This window comes from Danio rerio, chromosome 4 (assembly GCF_052040795.2).
Source record: "Danio rerio strain M-AB ecotype USA chromosome 4, GRCz13ab, whole genome shotgun sequence".
Taxonomy (NCBI): Eukaryota; Metazoa; Chordata; class Actinopteri; order Cypriniformes; family Danionidae; genus Danio; species Danio rerio.
Genome location: NC_141024.2, coordinates 65177762 through 65197028, shown reverse-complemented (window position 1 = coordinate 65197028; position 19267 = coordinate 65177762). Strand labels below are relative to the sequence as shown.

The 19267-nt window shown below is 39.8% G+C and overlaps 1 protein-coding gene across 3 annotated transcripts in view; it reads right to left on the bottom strand.

Annotated features, from left to right (window-relative positions):
• LOC101886021 (NACHT, LRR and PYD domains-containing protein 3-like) overlaps positions 1 to 18980 on the bottom strand; it is a 43220-nt gene extending 24240 nt beyond the window's left edge. Inside the window, exons 1-11 of one of the 3 annotated variants that reach the window (XM_087249857.2) lie at positions 18891 to 18980; positions 15021 to 15125; positions 13134 to 14800; positions 12836 to 13088; positions 9694 to 9867; positions 8753 to 8926; positions 8274 to 8447; positions 7561 to 7734; positions 2532 to 2535; positions 2137 to 2147; positions 215 to 373 (exon numbers count right to left, since the gene is read on the bottom strand). In XM_087249857.2, the coding sequence (XP_087105983.1) occupies positions 215 to 373; positions 2137 to 2147; positions 2532 to 2535; positions 7561 to 7734; positions 8274 to 8447; positions 8753 to 8926; positions 9694 to 9867; positions 12836 to 13088; positions 13134 to 14800; positions 15021 to 15125; positions 18891 to 18934 (2939 nt within the window). In that variant the 5' untranslated portion in view covers positions 18935 to 18980. Of the gene's footprint in view, positions 1 to 214; positions 374 to 2136; positions 2148 to 2531; positions 2536 to 7560; positions 7735 to 8273; positions 8448 to 8752; positions 8927 to 9693; positions 9868 to 12835; positions 14801 to 15020; positions 15126 to 18890 lie in introns of all 3 variants that reach the window. The other 2 variants (XM_088650150.1, XM_088650151.1) reach the window with 2 other exon arrangements.
• Positions 18981 to 19267: the final 287 nt, after the last annotated feature.

The window sequence follows — 19267 nt, the reverse complement described above, 5'->3', positions numbered from 1 at the left end:
AGCCAATACACTCCAACATTTACAGAGGAGATTCATTTCACACTCAATGATTTGCTCTTCATAGACATGACTGTAATACTCTCCAAGCTGTATCTTCTGTCTGTCCTCACCCCATAACCCTCACAGAAAACTAAAGCTAATCACAAAAGAGCTTTCTAGTGTCTTTTTAAAGCCATTCAGTGTAAAAGCACAAGGCCAGTGCTGCTCCACATACTTGAGTTTGTCCAGTGTGTAGTTTGGATCCTCCAGTTGTTCAGAGAGCAGCTTGACTCCTGAATCTCCTGGATGATTGTAGCTCAGATCCAGCTCTCTCAGGTGTGAGAGGTTTGAAGTCAGAGCTGAAGACAGAAAACCACAGCCTTTCACATTCACACTTTAGCAGAGAATGAAGAGAATAGCAAACCTGTAAACCCAGCTGAGCAGTGTTCATCTAGTGTCAGAGATCATACACACCTTTTACAGTGTTGATGTGTGCTAAAATCATCAATGACAATGAGTGATCGTCCTCTTTACACTCTTTTGAGCTGTTAATTGTGCAATAGTTTTTGCACATCAATAATGCATCATCTTAAAGTGATTTTATAGTTGATTTTAATATATTAAATAGATAAAAGTGTGATTTGTAGATGATTGACACCTAGATGCAGGATTACAGCTGGTTGTATGACTGTAAGACATGAACTCAAATGTTGCAGAGGTCTGAAATGTGTAATCAGGTGTAGGACTGGGTAATGTCAGACAATATTTATTAATAATTGCCTTTAAAGATATCTTCATATCTGATAATCTCGTCTCTCCACTCACATCTGTCATGGGACATGCCCACACACACACACACACACACACACACACACACACGATCTCTGAAGAGGAATAACTAGAGAAAAAAGAAGCGCTGGTGAGCTCCTCTGAATGACCAAAACACCCAGGCGGGACAGAGCAAAAGACAGATGCTGAGCTGCTTATCTTGGAGGATGGCCAGCACAAACTCAATGCAGCTTCACACTCTCGTCCAGCCCTACATCACAGCATCATCAAGACGCATTTATAAACTACTAAAACTGTGGACAAGCAAATATGATACAGCCTATAGATACTGTCTAGCCAGTGCTCAGACTAATATGTGTGTAATGTGTTGAGGCCGCAGCTCATGATTGGCCATCCGCTTTCTCTTTCACTCATACATTCCTCTCCAAAGCGTGTGAGGGGGTCTAAACCTCAGATTATACTCATGAGCAAAAGGCCCGATCTTTCCTTCACATGTCTGGAGCTTTGTTTGCTTTATTTGTGTGTTAAAGTCATTCTAGATGTCTGTCAGCCTGTTCCTGTGGGTGAGATGGAGCGACTGACACATGAAATAAAGCTTTAGCATATGCATTCATCTACAATCTAAAGGGAAGTGTCGTGTTATTACTAGACCATTTACACTTACAGACTGGGCCGACATTCAATTGATCACTTCACTAGATTATCTTCCCTCAATAATGTGGATTATCTAATCTAATCTAACTTGATCTAATCAAATCCACATCGCCCAGCCCTAATCAGGTGTCCAGACTTTTTTTTTTCTAGATGTCTGTCAGCCAGGAGTCTTGAGAAACAGAGCGGTGTCCCACATGTGTCTGAGTGACAGTGACTGATGCGCACTTGAACAGGGCACTCATATGGAGGAGGAGCAATAAGACGCAGCCGCAGACAAGCGTATCACACGAAAGTGTCAATGCCCATTCTAGACTCACAGTGGATGTAACAGTGATGTTCCCTGTTTTCCAGACAAACACGCTCAACCAATGGCTATTGCTGGACCAAGTTCATGTCTGTATATTAGCGAGTCCTAGACTACAGAAAGAAACGTCTTGAGTCTGGACTCGAGTACTACAGCCCTGACAGTCACAAACTTCAGCTTGTAGTTCAAACTTTACTGTATAAAGAGCAACAAAAAATGACCTGATCTTCATTTGTATATTATATTGTGGACGATGATGTAAATAAACTAAAACAAACACAAACCCGCTCTCTTAATGTCTCTTTCACCAGCCTGACAGTCACATTCACACTGAGGGAGCGTTAGGGGACTTTTATTCTGTCAGCTGAGAAACACCTGATCAATAATCATGAGCGCTGACTCTCCTTCACACACAGCCTTTCTGACAGAAGATCTTCAGCCAATATATTGCTTCATGTGAATGAGTAATCAGGATTATTTTTAGATCCAGTTGTAATAAATACATCAGTTCACCAGGTCCCTTACAGTAAACTGCTGTATACATGCTTATAGTGTGTCTTCATATTATTGTAGTGGTTTAGATCAGTGGTCCCCAACCCCCAGGCGGGTGCTGGTGCGTGGATCAATCAGTACCGGGCTGAACAAGAATGAATTATCTTTAAGTTGGCAGATAAAGAAGCTGCATTTAAACTAGATTTGTGGGGACGGCGCGTGAACAGGCATATCGGACGTGTTTCAAACATTAGCGCGGATTTTGTGTGAGACTGAGCCTGCGCCCTCACTCACCAAGCTGGTGCACGATCACCAGTCTTCGCTGTTAAAGGAGTTTGAGAAACACTTTCGCTTGTGGAGATGTACATGATACTGTATGTGTTTGTGCTGGCGCCCACAGGCTGTTTCACAGGCACATGCAAAGCTTGAAGGTAAACAAACAACGGCTTATCATAAGCATCTTATCGATAATAATTTATACGGTTGGCATTAAAGTGAACATATAAACGTTATGTGACTAATTTCTAGCAGCTAAATGTGTCTGGAAAAATATTCAAAGGCTTTTATTCTCATAAACCGCGTGGACGTGAATGCGTCTGACTGTTCTGATTGGCTAAAGCAGACGTCTCACGTCAGCACGTTATAGACGTGCATGCGCTCTTTTTCCAGCAATCTTCTGCCATGAATCTGGTTTGTTAATTGTCAATCTTTTTCCCCTTCTGTGTCTTCCCGTACCAGCTGTCAGCGCTTGCAATTAGCGCGAGCGCTGATTAGCAGTCACCTGTTCCCGCTTTGTCATTATTGACTGTGGGGCCGCTGATCATTTCTTTGGTAAGTGCCCGATAAAAGGGGCAAGCTCGCAAGTAGACCGGGGGGTTCTGGAGAGCGCGATCTCCTTATCCCCCACTCCACTGCTGCGAACCACTCTCCCTGTTGTACTGCGACATGGTGGCACCTCCACTTCCTGCGAGGCGTTTATCGACTCAGGAGCCGAAGGGAACTTCAGGGACGAGACGTGGGCATTACGTCATGGTATTCCCTCCGTCGGGATGGACAAGCCACCTCCGGTGTACGCACTCAATGGACAACTTTTGCACCAGATTCGACGTCAAACCATTCCTGTGAGTCTCACTGTCTCTGGAAATCATCAAGAGACAATAAGATTTTATTTATTTGACTCTGTCCTCTCTCCAATAATACTCGGCCACCCCTGGCTATCTAAACACAACCCTCACATAGTCTGGTCCGATGGTACTTATATGTCATGGAGTCTTACCTGTCATGATAAATGTCTTGTTTCTGCTGTTCCTCTTGTCTCTTCTGTCTCTGTGTTGCAGGACGAACCAGGTGATTTGTCGGGCGTGCCAGAGGAGTATCACGATCTGCGAGCGGTCTTCAGTCGGTTCCGGGCCGCTTCTCTTCCTCTTCACCGACCTTATGACTGTAGCTTCGATCTCGTTCCAGGTAGTACTCCCCCTAAGGGGCGATTGTTTTCGCTATCTAAGCCTGAGCGCGAAGCCCTTGAACAATATCTCTCAGAATCACTCGCAGCTGGCACCATAGTCCCCTCCACGTCGCCCGCTGGTGCTGGTTTCTTTTTTGTTAAGAAAAAAGACGGCTCGCTACGCCCGTGTATTGACTATCGAGGCCTTAACAGTATTACCATTAAGAATCGCTATCCGTTGCCTCTCCTGGCATCCGCCTTTGAAGTCCTACAGGGGGCTAAGGTTTTCACTAAATTAGACCTGCGCAAAGCTTATCATTTGGTCCGTATCAAGGCTGGGCATGAGTGGAAGACCGGGTTTAATACCACGCTCGGCCACTTCGAATATAGGGTCCTTCCCTTCGGGCTGGTTAACGCTCCCTCTGTATTCCAATCCCTCGTTAATGACGTGCTTAGAGACATGCTTAACATCTTTGTTTTTGTCTACCTTGACGACATCTTAATCTTTTCCCCTTCGCTCGAGACCCATATCCATCATGTTCGCCGCGTACTACAACGCCTGTTAGAGAATCGACTGTTCGTAAAGGCGGAGAAATGTATTTCCATGCGGACTCGGTTCCGTTTCTAGGCTATATAGTCTCCGCCGAGGGTATTAGCATGGACCCAGCCAAAGTACTTGCAGTAACGGACTGGCCCGTCCCGGAGACGCGCATGGCGCTCCAGAGATTTTTTGGTTTTGCAAACTTTTACCGTCGGTTTATCCGAAACTTTAGTCAAGTTGTTGCGCCGTTGACTGCCCTTACCTCCACTAAGGCAGATTTCGTGTGGACTCACGCTGCCCAAGCGGCGTTCGACAAACTTAAGCATTTATTCTCTTCCGCGCCCATTCTTGTCACGCCCAATCCTTCCCGACAGTTTATAGTGGAGGTGGACGCCTCCAGCTCCGGCATGGGAGCTGTTCTCTCGCAACATTCACCCACCGATAATAAAGTCCATCCTTGCGCCTTCTTTTCTCACAAGCTCTCGCCTGCGGAGCGTAATTATGTCGTGGGTAATCGGGAACTCTTAGCCATTCGATTAGCTTTAGGCGAATGGCGACACTGGCTTGAAGGGGCAGCTGTACCGTTTGAGGTCTGGACTGACCATCGCAACGTGACATACATCTGTACGGCTAAGAGACTCAATGCTCGACAGGCACGGTGGGCGTTATTTTTTGGGCGGTTTGACTTCACCATCTCTTATTGTCCGGGTTCAAAAAACGTCAAACCAGATGCGCTATCACGTCTGTTCAACCCCTCCGATAACGACTCCACCCCAGAACCCATTCTGGCTAAAAGCTGTGTTGTCGGAGTGTTAACCTCGGGAATCGAACATAAGGTTCAACGGGCTCTCACACGGGTTACAACACCACAGAGTTGCCCAGAGAATAAATTATTCGTCCCCAAGTCTCTACGTCCGGCTGTGCTCCGTTGGGCAAACGCTTCCAAATTAGTAGCCCACCCGGGGGTTAAAGGCACCCTAACCGCGATCCGTCAACGTTTCTGGTGGCCGTTTATCATACGCGATACGCGTTCTTATGTCATGTCCTGCCCAGTTTGCGCTCAATCTAAAAGTAGTAACCGTCCTCCCTCCGGTCTCCTCAGACCTTTACCCATTCCCTCCCGCCCATGGTCTCACATCGCCTTAGACTTCGTTACGGGCTTACCACCTTCGGCGAACAATACCGTTATCCTTACAGTAGTCGATCGCTTCTCTAAGTCCGCTCACTTTGTCCCCGCTCCTAAACTCCCCTCTGCGAAAGACATAGTCTCTGACAGAGGTCCGCAATTCACTTCGTGTTTCTGGCGAGAATTCTGCCGACAGATAGGGGCTACTGCCAGTCTGTCATCAGGCTTTCACCCTCAAACTAATGGGCAAGCGGAACGCTTAAATCAAATTCTTAGTCGCCTCCTCCGCACCTTAGCAGCGCGGAATCCCTCCTCGTGGAGTGAACAATTGGGCTGGGCTGAATACGCGTATAACTCCACTCCCACGTCATCAACTGGGCTTTCCCCTTTCCACTGTTGTCTGGGTTACCAAACCCCGCTATTCTCCCCCCAAGAACTAGAGGCGTCTGTCCCTTCTGTACAGGCGTACATTAATCGCTGCCGTAAAACTTGGAAGACCGTACACTCCACGCTATTAAATTCCCGAGAGACCACCCGTCGCATTGCTAATCGTCACCGCATCAAGGCCCCTAGATACATTCGCGGCCAAAAAGTCTGGCTTTCCACCCGCCACCTTCCCCTCCAGTCCCAATCACGCAAACTAGCTCCCAAATTTATCGGTCCTTATACCATTATCAAGATAATCAATCCCGCTGCGGTTCAACTGCGCTTACCTCATTCGCTTCATCGCATCCACCCGATATTCCATGTCTCGTGTATTAAACCAGTCGTCCGCGCTCCCAACTACCCTACCCCCGCATCCGCTCCTCTTCTTATTGACGACGTTCCTGCATATAAGGTCAAGAAGATCTTAGCTTCCCGCCGTCGCGGACGTGGTATTCAGTATCTGATTGACTGGGAGGGCTATGGCCCGGAAGAGAGAAGTTGGGTCCCGGCTAGGGACATCCTGGATCGCTCGCTCATCGATGACTTCTCTCTCTCGCGCCAGTCAACTTCTCTGGGAGCGCCAGGGGGCGCTCCTCGGAGGGGGGGTTCTGTCATGAATCTGGTTTGTTAATTGTCAATCTTTTTCCCCTTCTGTGTCTTCCCGTACCAGCTGTCAGCGCTTGCAATCAGCGCGAGCGCTGATCAGCAGTCACCTGTTCCCGCTTTGTCATTATTGACACCACTATATCTACCTCCTTTGTTTCTCCTCCTGTTGTCAGATTATTGTTACTCTGTGCGTTGTTCTCCGTGTGGTTTGTGCTTTATTTGTCTTGTCTCGTCAAATCTCCCCGTGATTCATCCCTCCTGTGTTCATCGTTTCATGTTGAGTGCCGCAGCCTGCTTGATAACCTGTAGACTGTACTCTGACCATAAGCACCCGGAGGTCAGTGTTTCCTGCATCGCTGTGGTGGGCACGGACCGATCGGCTCACTTCCTCTCTCGGCCCCGGCCGTGGGTTTGCCTTTTTTGAGTTTGCTTTGAAGAACCGGATCTGTGTGATTCATTTGAATTACTGACGGCCTTTGTTGAACTGTTAATAAAGACTGGTTGATCTGCACAAACCTCTCCTTTGATTCTGTTATGTGACATCTTCCTTCTATAGACCATCTCGTTGCAAAGAAACAAGCTCAAGGCTCCCATTGATTTAGCGTTACTGATGTTATAATATGTTATATTGTTGGAGCAATGTGTTAATAAAGTTATTACTTCCTAATGTTATAATAGCATTGTAATGTTGGAGCAATGTGCTAATAAAGTTCCATATGAGTACACAGTGGATTCACATTGACCGGTCCGCAGTTAGAAAAAGGTTGTGGAACACTGGTTTAGATAATATTAAGAGTGTCGTGAGACTTTTATATGTTTAGAAGAAACTGCAAACTGAACAAACAGCAGAGCATGTCTAAACTTCACCAGGACACAACATATATAAATATAAAAATATAAACTATGAATAAATAATTCAGAGGTAATTCATTAAAAAGCTCCTTAAAATAAACTGATTCCTTTAACTTTAAGTCACATTTGGGTATATTGGAAAAAGAGAAGCTCTGAAAGTGCAACATTTCATAATGGACTAAGTAAAGCTTTTAAATATATTTATAGATAAACATTCATTAGTAAAGCTATGATTAAAATCACAACCCTGTAAATGTTTTGTTTCTTCTTCTGTCAATCCACTGAATGGGGCTCCACATCAGGTAACCCAATATGAAACTGTATCTGTTGAGTGGAGAATCATTTACCTCAGTGTGTCCAGTTTACAGTGTTGACTCTTCAGTCCATCAGAGAGCTTCTTCACTCCTGAATCCTGCAGGTCATTGTTACTCAGGTCCAGCTCTCTCAGCACACAGTTTGAGGATTGTAGAGCTGAAGACAAACTCTCACAGCACTGAACAGTGAGATTACATGTGACCAGTCTGAGAAAGAAGAACACAGATTACATTAACAGTGTGATTTCAGTCATTCATCTGATGTAAAATCAAACTATGAGGTTAATAATATGACAAAACTATTGGAATTTGTGTCAATTAGAATTATTGACTATTGTTATTTATTAAAACTGAGTATTAAATGTCATCTAATATATTCTTGAATATTTTGAAATGTAAGAAAACTGCTAAATTTGAGTTCAGATAAGAGGACCACAATACTTTATATATTTATGAACCTGCAAAATGCAAATGATCAGAGCCTGTCAAACCTGCTCCAATAAACCAATTCACAGATAAACTATAAATATAATCATTAAAAATATAAAATATAAATAAAGATTTAGAGGTAATTAAATAAAATAATCATTAAAATACACTGATTTCCTGAACTGTTTAAGAAAAAGAGCAACTTTCTTTTGAGAAGAAGCATTTTGTAGTTTCTCCACTAATGCTCTTAAATATATCTGGACATTTCCATCTCAATCTAAACACTTTTTAATGTTGTAGAGTGGAGAATCATTTACCTCAGTGTCTCCAGTTTACAGTGTTGACTCTTCAGTCCATCAAAGAGAAGCTTCACTCCTGAATCCTGCAGGTCATTGTTACTCAGGTCCAGCTCTCTCAGCACACAGTTTGAGGATTGTAGAGCTGAAGACAAACTCTTACAGTACTGAACATTAAGATTACACATGGCCAGTCTGAAAGAAAAAAAAAATCAAAATGACTGTGTAATTTTTAGTAAGATCTTTAATGCAATACATAATTATAATCCATCCATCCATCCATCTAACAATCTACAGAAAGAAACGTCTCGAGTCTGGACATTTTGCAGTTTACTCAGTAAAGCTTTTGAATATATTTTTACAAACATACATTAGTACAGCTATGATTAAAATCACAACCCTGTAAATGTTTTGTTTCTTCTTCTGCCAATCCACTGAATGGGGCTCCACATCAGGTAACCCAATATGAAACTGTATCTGTTGAGTGGAGAATCATTTACCTCAGTGTCTCCAGTTTACAGTGTTGACTCTTCAGTCCATCAGAGAGCTTCTTCACTCCTGAATCCTGCAGGCCATTGATACTCAGGTCCAGCTCTCTCAGCACACAGTTTGAGGATTGTAGAGCTGAAGACAAACTCTCACAGCACTCAACAGTGAGTTTACAGTCCTGTAGCCTGTGTAGAGGACAGTAAAAGACACTGTATTATTGTGTGTGAGTGTGATGTAATTATTGAAGTGTCTATAATGAGTGATTTCTCCTCATAGGGAAAAGGAAAAGACTCCTTTAACTTTTCAGAGTTGCTTTGATGGTCACAAGGAGGAAGATCAAACATTTGTATTTCATTATTACATAAACTTTATAAAGAGAAGATCTCTGGACCAAAATGAGTCGGTCAGACAGATTTAGTTTTTTTTGCTATTTCTGTTCTTATATTTCTGATATTTCAAATCCATTCAGATACTCATATTTATTAAACAAAGCAAGACTCTCATATAATATTAACAGACAGAAAATATGACTTTACAAACTGTATTGCAAATAAATCACATCAGCATCTTCATATTAGTCAATAATATTCCTGAAATGAATATAAAACTGACTGAATATAACTTTACACACATGAACATCAGTAAATAAAAAGACTCAGTGATGGGCTGAACATCTGCAGAAACACAGCTCATTTAGAGACGCCCCAAAAACACCAAAGAACACCAATAAATGATCATTTCAGCAGAAATGACACTAAAGAGCAATATTATATCTGATATAAACAGGGTTTCTCATATTTGACCTCACATTAAATATGAAATATTCACAATAAATAAACAGAAATAAAATACATCACAGCATATGCTCATTACCTCATCAGACTTTACAGCATTTCACAATGTAAAAGTCATTTGTGGCAGCATTTATTTGATGGAAATGTTTTTATTTTACCTCAGTGTCTCCAGTTTACAGTGTTGACTCTTCAGTCCATCAGAGAGAAGTTTCACTCCTGAATCCTGCAGGTCATTGTTACTCAGGTCCAGCTCTCTCAGCACACAGTTTGAGGATTGTAGAGCTGAAGACAAACTCTCACAGCACTGAACAGTGAGATTACAGCGCTGTAGTCTGTGTAGAGGACAAAGAGCAACAAAATCAGCAGTAAGAAATGAGCAGTGTTGTGTTCATGAGTCCAGTCTACAGTGATAAAAGCAACACTGGAAATAAACTATATATATATATATATATATATATATATATATATATATATATATATATATATATATATATATATATATATACACTGCTCAAACAATAAAGGGAACACTAAAATAACACATCCTAGATCTGAATGAATGAAATATTCTTATTAAATACTTTGTTCTTTACACAGTTGAATGTGCTGACAACAAAATCACACAGACATGATCACTGGAAATTAAATGTATTAACCCATGGAGGACTGGATTAGTAGTCACACTCAAAACTGTAATGATCTGCAGGAATTACTGACACACTCCAGACTAAGGATGCACGATATATTGGCGCCTATATCGTTATCGGCCGATAAACGCTATTTTTAAGATTATCGTTATCGATCCGATGTCTTAATTAGGCCGATATATTTAAGCCGATAAATTAATTGTACAGACCTGTGTGCCGCGCTCGCGTGGGCGGAACATGTTCATACTTGTCCAGTGCACTATAATGGATCTCTCCTTACACTGTTTATTCCTTCAAAGTCTGTCCTTTCTTCACGTGGCATTGCTGTGAGTTAATAACTCAGTAAGTAACCACGTTCCTCATCATTGTAGATATGCTTGATTGAGAGTCATTGTGTATTTTGCTTTAAATCGCCTCAGGAGTAATATTACATGTGGAAACCTTTCCTGCTCCGTCTCTTTGTTGTGTTAGAGATATCAGGGGAGATTCACTTATTACTCCAGGGCAGAATAATGTTAGTTTCGGGGTGAACTCTCTTCGTTGCAGCTGGTGAATTAAAGAGGACATATGTAACTTGGTCCAAAATATTTATTACTTTCCGTGTGGTACAACAAATAAGCCACCAAAGAGGGAACATCACAGAAAATGGTCTCATTGTGAAAAAAACGCTCCTCTTTTCTCTCTCCTGTCTCACAAACACCCCAAACTGCAGCCCAGTCCCGTTGAAGGACCCGCACATTTTACAACACGTGTAAACATAATGGTTGTTTGTAATCTGATTATTTGTTATTATTAACGCGTTGCTGGTCATGTGTTGTTGATGTAAGAAAGTATTCAGTTTGATCGGAATGTTCATATTGATTATAACGAGCTCGCGTGAGAGCTGTCACCGTGCACACACACACACACACACACACACACACACTGTAGCACCGTACCACGGGGGAGAGGTGAGAGAGGTGAATCCAGTCAAAGGGGCTCTTAACTAGCCGCTTATTCTGTCTTTATATTCTGCTCTGTGTTTGTCATAAAGTCAGCTCAATGCAGGTTTTGTATCAAATCTGACTCTGATGGCAGCTCTGCTTCTACAGTTGAGTAAAACTCTCAGCGGTTTATCATAAACTTTTCATCGATCATTTTCCTGCGATTGACGGCAAGAACGAGCGCAGAAATGTTGTCTGATTAACAAGCAGCACCTACATGTGACATGTCAAAACGCCAAATAGGATGAATCTGTGCCGCATTTTCTAAACGTACTCTCTGTATTTAGCTGTTCGCTTGTACGGTGGCTCTGAACTGTCAAAACACCTCTGATAAAGGCTTTTTCGGACATGACATATTTGTAGATGTGTACATCACTGTAACATGTTTTATTCATGACCATTTGAGCTGGTTTCAGTCCTTAGCTCTTTCATTTTCATCTTATTTAAATATATTTAACTTGCTTGTCAATTAAATACCATTTTGTTATTTAAACTATTATTTTTATGCAACAATCAACTTGCATGTTAATTTGCTATGAAGAAAAGAAAATAATTTTTTGCATGCTGATTTATGTGAAATCGTGAATATAGGTCTATAATCACCTTGTAACTTTGAAGTTTTAGCTTTTTTGCTTTGAGTATAGACTATTCAGTTCATAAGAGCAGTTCAATCTTTTATGAACTTTGCTGTATAAAAATATAACATTCATTCTTTCATTTTCTTGTCGGCTTAGTCCCTTTATTAATCCGGGGTCGCCACAGCGGAATGAACCGCCAACTTATCCAGCAAGTTCATCAGCGGATGCCCTTCCAGCTGCAACCCATCTCTGGGAAAAATTTTTAAAAATATATATATATATAACAATTTTAAATACTTATAATTATCGGCATATATATATCGGCTATCGGCCCCCAAGTCTGAAGAATTATCGGTTATCGGTATCAGCCAAAAAATCCATATCGGTGCATCCCTACTCCAGACACATGGACATTTTCAGAACAAGAATATTTATTTCATTTAAAATAAACAATTTATTTATTTATTTAATCTACATTAAACTAAACCTGTATTTCCCCATTCATATGACTGTAATGAATTATTGAACAGATTATTAATAACTAATCAGAGAGCATTTTACTGAGCTCAGTGTAAAGTTTAGTGTTTAGGCCTACAGTAAATGTAATATTAGAGGCATGTCTGCGGCGAGACGGCAATACTGTGTCTAAAATTACACTATTTCTCTGATCAGAAAACAAACACAATTATCCAAGAGCAACACTGTGTTACATTTGAGCAAATACACATCAACAAATGTCCTATTCAGCTGGAGGAGCACAGGGATTTACAGGGATTTGAGTTATTTTCCAGGATAAACTGTAAAGCAAATGAAGTAGATTATTAAATAAGTACAAATGTTGTTTGTGTGAGTAAAAAGTCAAAAAAAGTTTGTTAAATACGTTTAGAAATGATGAAATAAATGAGAAAATAAGGAAACAGAACACTGCCGCCGCGTCCCCATGCAGTAATATGGTGTATCAGCGATCTCACAGGGGGACGATATGGCCAGCTAAAGATTTTCTGTTAAAGCAGGGCAGTGATTCACTAAACTGATCTGAGTCTTCAGTGCAGACTGATGTGTGTCTTCTGTGATCAATCAATGAATACTCACAGAGCTCTTCTGCAGTTTCTCACAGCTGCTGTCAGTCTCCGTCTTCCCTCAGCTGATGTGTTGAATTTATTAAAGTCTAACTCATCCAGCGGCTCCTCTGACATCTCAATCATGTAGGAGATTGTTGAGCAGTGAGCAGGAGAGAGTCTCTCCTCTGAGTGTTTGTCTGATTTCACAAACTCCTGAATCTCTCTGGCCAGAGTCTGATCTTTCACCTCCAGCAGACAGAGGAACAGATTGATGGATCTTTCAGCTGAGAGATTTTTCGTCTTCTGAAACAGTCTGATGGGTCTTTTACCTGAGAGTTCATCATCTGTCTTGATCTTGTCTTTAATGTACTGTGTTATTTCTCTGATGTTCTCTGAGCTCTCCTCTGTGTGTGTCAGCAGATCCTGGAAGAGTCTCTGATTGGACTCCAGTGAGACGCCCAGCAGGAACCGCAGGAACAGATCCAGATGACCATTACTACTCCTGACAGCTTTATATACTGCTGAACTGAGCAGATTATACAGAGACTTCTCAGAGCTGGACTGTAAATATTGATCATATGAATATTCACTGTCATAATCATCTAAATATTCTCTCTCATAAATCCCCCTCAGCGGTTCTCTGTTCTCTGTTAAATGGCAGTAAAACACAAAGAAAGCAGCCAGAAACTCCTGAAAGCTGAGATGGATGAAGCTGTAGACTTTCCTCTGATGAATCACAGATTCCTCCTTGAAGATCTCAGTGCAGATCCCAGAATACACCAAGGCATCAGTGACGTCTATGCCGCTCTCAATCAGGTCCTCCTCATAGAACATCACATTGCCCTTCATCAGCTGTCTGAAAGCCACTTCAGCAAGTTTTAGGATCACTCCTCTGTTGGACTGCAGGAGTTTCTCTGGATCTCTCTCTTCATACTTCTGCTTCCTCATGTTGATCTGAATCAGCAGGAAGTGGATGTACATCTCAGTCAGAGTTTGAGGGATTTCTGCACTCACATCTTCTTCCAGGAGCTTCTGAAGCACAGTGGAGGAGATCCAGCAGAAGACGGGTATGTGGCACATGATCTGGAGGCTTCTTGTTCTTCTGATGTGGGAGATGATTCTGCTGGCTTGATGCTCGTCGCTGATTCTCTTCCTGAAATATTCCTCCTTCTGAGGCTCAGTGAATCCCTGAATTTCTGTCAGACGGTTGATGTATGTGGAGGGGATCTGATGGGCTGCTGCTGGTCTGGAGGTGATCCAGATGAGAGCAGAGGGAAGCAGATCTCCTTTCAGGAGGCTCCACATCAACACAGCCACTGATGAAGATTCAGTCACAGCACAAACTTTCTGTCTATCTAAAAAGTTGAGTGTGATTCTGCTTTCATCCAGACCATCAAAGATGAACACAACTCTACACTGCTCATAAATCTTGGGCTCCAGATCTTTAAGTTCAGGATGAAAGTCCAGCAGAAGTCTGTGAAGACTGTACTGATGATCTTTGATCAAGTTCAGCTCTCGAAATGGAAGCACAAACATGAAATCTACATCCTGATTGGCTTTTCCCTCGGCCCAGTCCAGAATAAACTTCTGCACAGAGACAGTTTTCCCGATTCCAGCGATGCCTTTAGTGAGAACAGTCTTGATCTGGGCTTTCTCCTTCTTGATCTTCTCCTCATGTCCTGCTCCAGCTGAGGATTTAAAGATGTCATTGCAGTAGACTGGAGTGTGTTGTGAGGGTTTTGTTCTGGCTCTTTTCTCCATCTGTAAAACCTCATGTTCTTCATTCACTTCTTCACTCTCTCCTTCTATGATGTAGAGCTGTGTGTAGATCCTGTTCAGGAGGGTTTGAGTCTCTCCATGGTTGATTCCCTCAAATAATCTCTCATACTTGTTCTTCATGCTGGTTTTGTGCTGCTCTTTGACTCTCTGAAGTTCATCATGTTCTGGTTGGAGTGAATCCTGCTGAAGGTCTCCAGTCTGATCATCTCTATCCACACTGCAGGATCAACAACAACACAAAGAGTCAATGAGTAGACCCCATCGTTTTGCCTCTTGCCTCAAAAATTATGTAAAAAAGGCGAAGACATCCAAGAAAGCCAACATTAAAGAACACAATTTATTAAAGAGACTATTGTAAACATATTAAGTATAATAAAAATGTCCAGATGAATACTGTAACAGTCCATGTGTGATAAATAATGTACAACACAAAATACCTTCGGGCAGATGATGGTGTTTTCTCACTGAAGTTTGGTGGATAGCCCATTGAACAGTCACTCTTCATAGACACAGAGATGGACACACATGATCTTGATCTTACACTGCACACAAAAACACACCAGAGGGAAAGAAACGTCACAACCTCAAGGTGTTGTTCAAGCTGTAAGATAACTCTTTAATGTGTTAATTTTAGATCTAAATAGCTATCAGATTATTTGTTAAACTCTTCTAAATATGTGAATCCCAGTCCAACACTCCCACTTGTGTCTCCTGCTTTCAAAGTTTTTAATTGAATTCAATATTCATATTAAATATATTCACGTGGAGTTTACTCACAGATCTGTGCATTCTCCCGTCACGTTATTATTTTTAAATTCTTTTCTTCTTTTTTTCCCTCTTTTCTTTTTGCTAATTCTGCAGCAGAATTTCTGCAGAATGATTTATGTAAGTGTTGTAATATCGTACCTAAATCATAATCGTATCATAACTAAAAATTTAATATATGAAATAAAAATATAAATTTTTAAAGTTTTATCTAATGTTTACAATGCTAATCCATTTAGATCCACATATATGGTAAACAACTCAAGTCTCTCATGTAATATTGACTAAAAGACAAAAAATATTACTTTAAAACTGTACTGTAAATTAATCAAATATACATTTTTTATATTAGTCAATAATATTACTGAAATTAATTTAAAAACTGAACAAATACAAATGTACACACATTTACACTAGTAAATAAATAGACTCAGTGCTGGGCTAAAAACCTGCGTATTTCTGCACACACAGATTGTGTGTGGATCTACACAGCAAATTCATTGGTGTTAAATTTCAAGTGTTGTGGTAATTCAGAGTAAAGTGTTAAAATTCTAGAGTTAGATAAAGGTAAAATAACCCTCTCGGCGTTAGAAGCTGATTTGCCTCCTTGTCATACAGAGTAACATGTATCTACCTTTGTAGAAAACCCTTGTATTTGAGAAACTAATCAGAGTGTCTGAAATCTCGCCACACCCTCATTCACCTGGCCCTTAAATTAGTCAATTAGTTTAGTCCACTAGACAGAGTGAATGACCACAAATAAGTGAATTCAGACACCTGCTGTTGAACACCTGCTGTTAACAAGCACAATCACTGAAGGAATAAGAAATTGAAGGAAGAAATAAAACTACAGACACAGCCTCACACCAAACCAACTGAATTAAAACAGAGGATTAAACAACTCCATTAAATAATAGCATAAGCAGCTTCACTGATTACAGTTTGACTTCATTTCTGTAAGAATATTTTTTTTTATTAAAAATATTTCATTTGACCTCACCATCATGGAGATCAGAGGCTGCTTATTTGAGCTCTTGAAGCTTTACGCTTATATCCTAATGTTTCTCTGACTGTTATAACTGTGTTTCTAAAACTCATCAGCTATAGCAAAAAAGATTAAGAAAAACTATACTGTTTGAGATTAATTGTTATATATATATTTTCAGGTGTTTAATAAGATGATTCATAAAAATATGCAAATATAGTTTACATATAAAACTGCATGGGACAATACTTCTGGCAGTCTGCTGCTCTTCATAGAAGATTCAACAAACAATTAGGATGCAATTAATAATTAGAGTATCATGCACTAAACATTCAAGCTCCAGCATGTGCATTATGACACACAGGCATCAAGAATCAGGACATGAACCTCAACCGTGGTTGCTAAAAAAAAAAAAAAAGCTGCATAGTTCATGCCAGCATAGTACAAAGCTCCCAGCATGCATTGCAGCATGAATAAATTATGCAGCTTTATGTTCTTACAATCTCTTTATTTTCCTTTATTTTGTGTTGTTTTTGGGAGGTGATATTTCAGTTTTTTTTATTTTTTTGTTTGTCACCATTATTGAGATTCAAAGACTAATTGTTGATGTCTGTGTGTTTTTAGGTTGTGCCATAGATCAAACATTCTCATTGTAAATATTGGTTTTATTTTTTTTATATTATTGGAGCTTCAGTGGTTTCATTTATGTATATCATTTATTTCTCACACATAACTAATATGGTATTGATTTAGAAAACAAGCAGGAAAGGATGGCTATGTTATCACAAATAACCTCCTCAGATTGATACTTTTATTTTGGCTTTCCATGCTATATGTATAAATAGTGTAATTAACACTAACTGTAGCAGTCAAAATAAAAGACATTTATAGCAAGTAGTTGAAGAGCCTGACTAAAGCAGACTCTGTCCTCCATCATGGTGACTTCAAATGACATCAGAAATTTTATTAAGAGCTTTTGTTCATATGACAGAAATAAAGTCACTGGTCAGTAATAGGTGAAGCTCCATGATAAGTTGTTTAATGTGATGAGTTTTTTTTTTAAAGATGTTGAAAAATAACATTTTTTATTGTGTAATTTGTTTTATTTTTATTGATTATTATTTTATTTAGAGTTTTATTCTCAGTTGATTTCATCTTTGGTTTTGGCTTGTGTTTTTCTGTACTTCAGTGATTCTGCTTGTTAACAGTTGTTCATCAATAATTCTCAATCCTCCTTTAATTAGACACTTAATTGTCTTATTAACTTCACTGTCTAAGTGTTCAGCCCTCTGTAGTGAGGACACTAGTGAGGATTTTGCTCTGGAATTTAAGGCTTACGTGTGTTCGAATGAAAAATACAGACTATGGGATTTGTTTTTAACAGAAATATTCTGGAAACTGAATTTACGAATGTAAAATGTTGAAAACAGCAGATTACTGGCAACCACTGCTGCCAGTATTTTGACATATACTTAACAGATATTTTACACAATAAGAATTTGCTAATTAACACTCTGAGTGTTAAAAATTTTAACACTTTCAAAAGTGTTATTTTAACACTTATAGTGGTTCCCATATAAACACTGAGGGAGTGTTAATTTTAATTCTAAGGTAGTTAAATCTACCAAATCTAAAATTTGCAGTGTGAGTTCGATAAAAAATACAGACTGTTGAATGTGTTTTTAACAGAAATATTCTGTAAACTGAATTTATGAATGTTAAAAACAGCAGATTACTGGCAACCACAGCTGCTGGTATTTTTCCGTAAAATCTAAAAATGAAAGAAAAAAAGAAAAACAGCTAAACAGTTTTTGTGTCACCATTGTGGAGGATAGTAGCGTCTCTGTTCAAGTCCGAGATGAACTAAAAGTATTAGATGTTATGCTGCAGCTTCTTTTGTTTAAAGGTAACTGTGTAGTTACTAATGCAGTCAAAATCTGTTTGCTAATTGCAATCACACACGAAAACATTATTGCATCCAAAGACTATACATTTTTTTGCATTAAGCTATAATTTTGTAAACTGAACATTGTATCAGTTCATGAAATATGGTTATTTTTTGTAAATTTATTCAGTTATATAAAACTTCCATGTTTTTCACAGAAAGATTCTGGCAACCACAGCTGCTGGTATTTTTTCGGAAATGTAACAGATATTTTACACAATAAGAGTTTGCTAATTAACACTTTCTTGGTGTTGACAATGTTAACACTTTCAAAAGTGTTATTTTTAACACTTATAGTGGTTCCCATATAAACTCTGAGGGAGTGTTAATTTTAACTCCAAGGTAGTTAAATCTACTATCTAAAATTTGCAGTGTAGCTATTACTAACAACGGAAATATATGATAAGTTTATTATACTAAGTTTTTAATGTATATATAAAAAAATCACAAGGTGCAAGTGGTGAACAGTGTGATTTGTTGTTTTTTCAGATCAGCACAACTGTAATTTTCATGTTTTGTGCCAGGCAATAGCAACACAAATAAGTGCATTGTTGTTGGTCTTTGTTCTTCAGAGAAAATGTTGAAATAATGGTGTAAAAACAGAGTCAATACCTGTGTTTCTCTGAGAGAGAGTCCTTTACTCGCTCCTCTGCCATACTGCAGCTAAAACACCAATGCAGACATTAGCAGAGCTCTGAGGAAACAATCACACACACACACACACACACACACACACATATATATATATATATATATATATATATATATATATATATATATATATGTCCTTAACATGAATGCAGTTGGTTTAACCCCTGATCTGACATTCCAGGTGTTTTACATGGATTTATGATAAATGCATGTTATATAGAGTTTATCAAGAGAAGTTCAGGTTTAGCCAATTATTGATTTAGTTAGTATTAAAGTGTCTCTCTACTAAAGAGGCTCTTTGGTTAATGAGTTACTCTGACAGTAAAGGGTTAAATGCA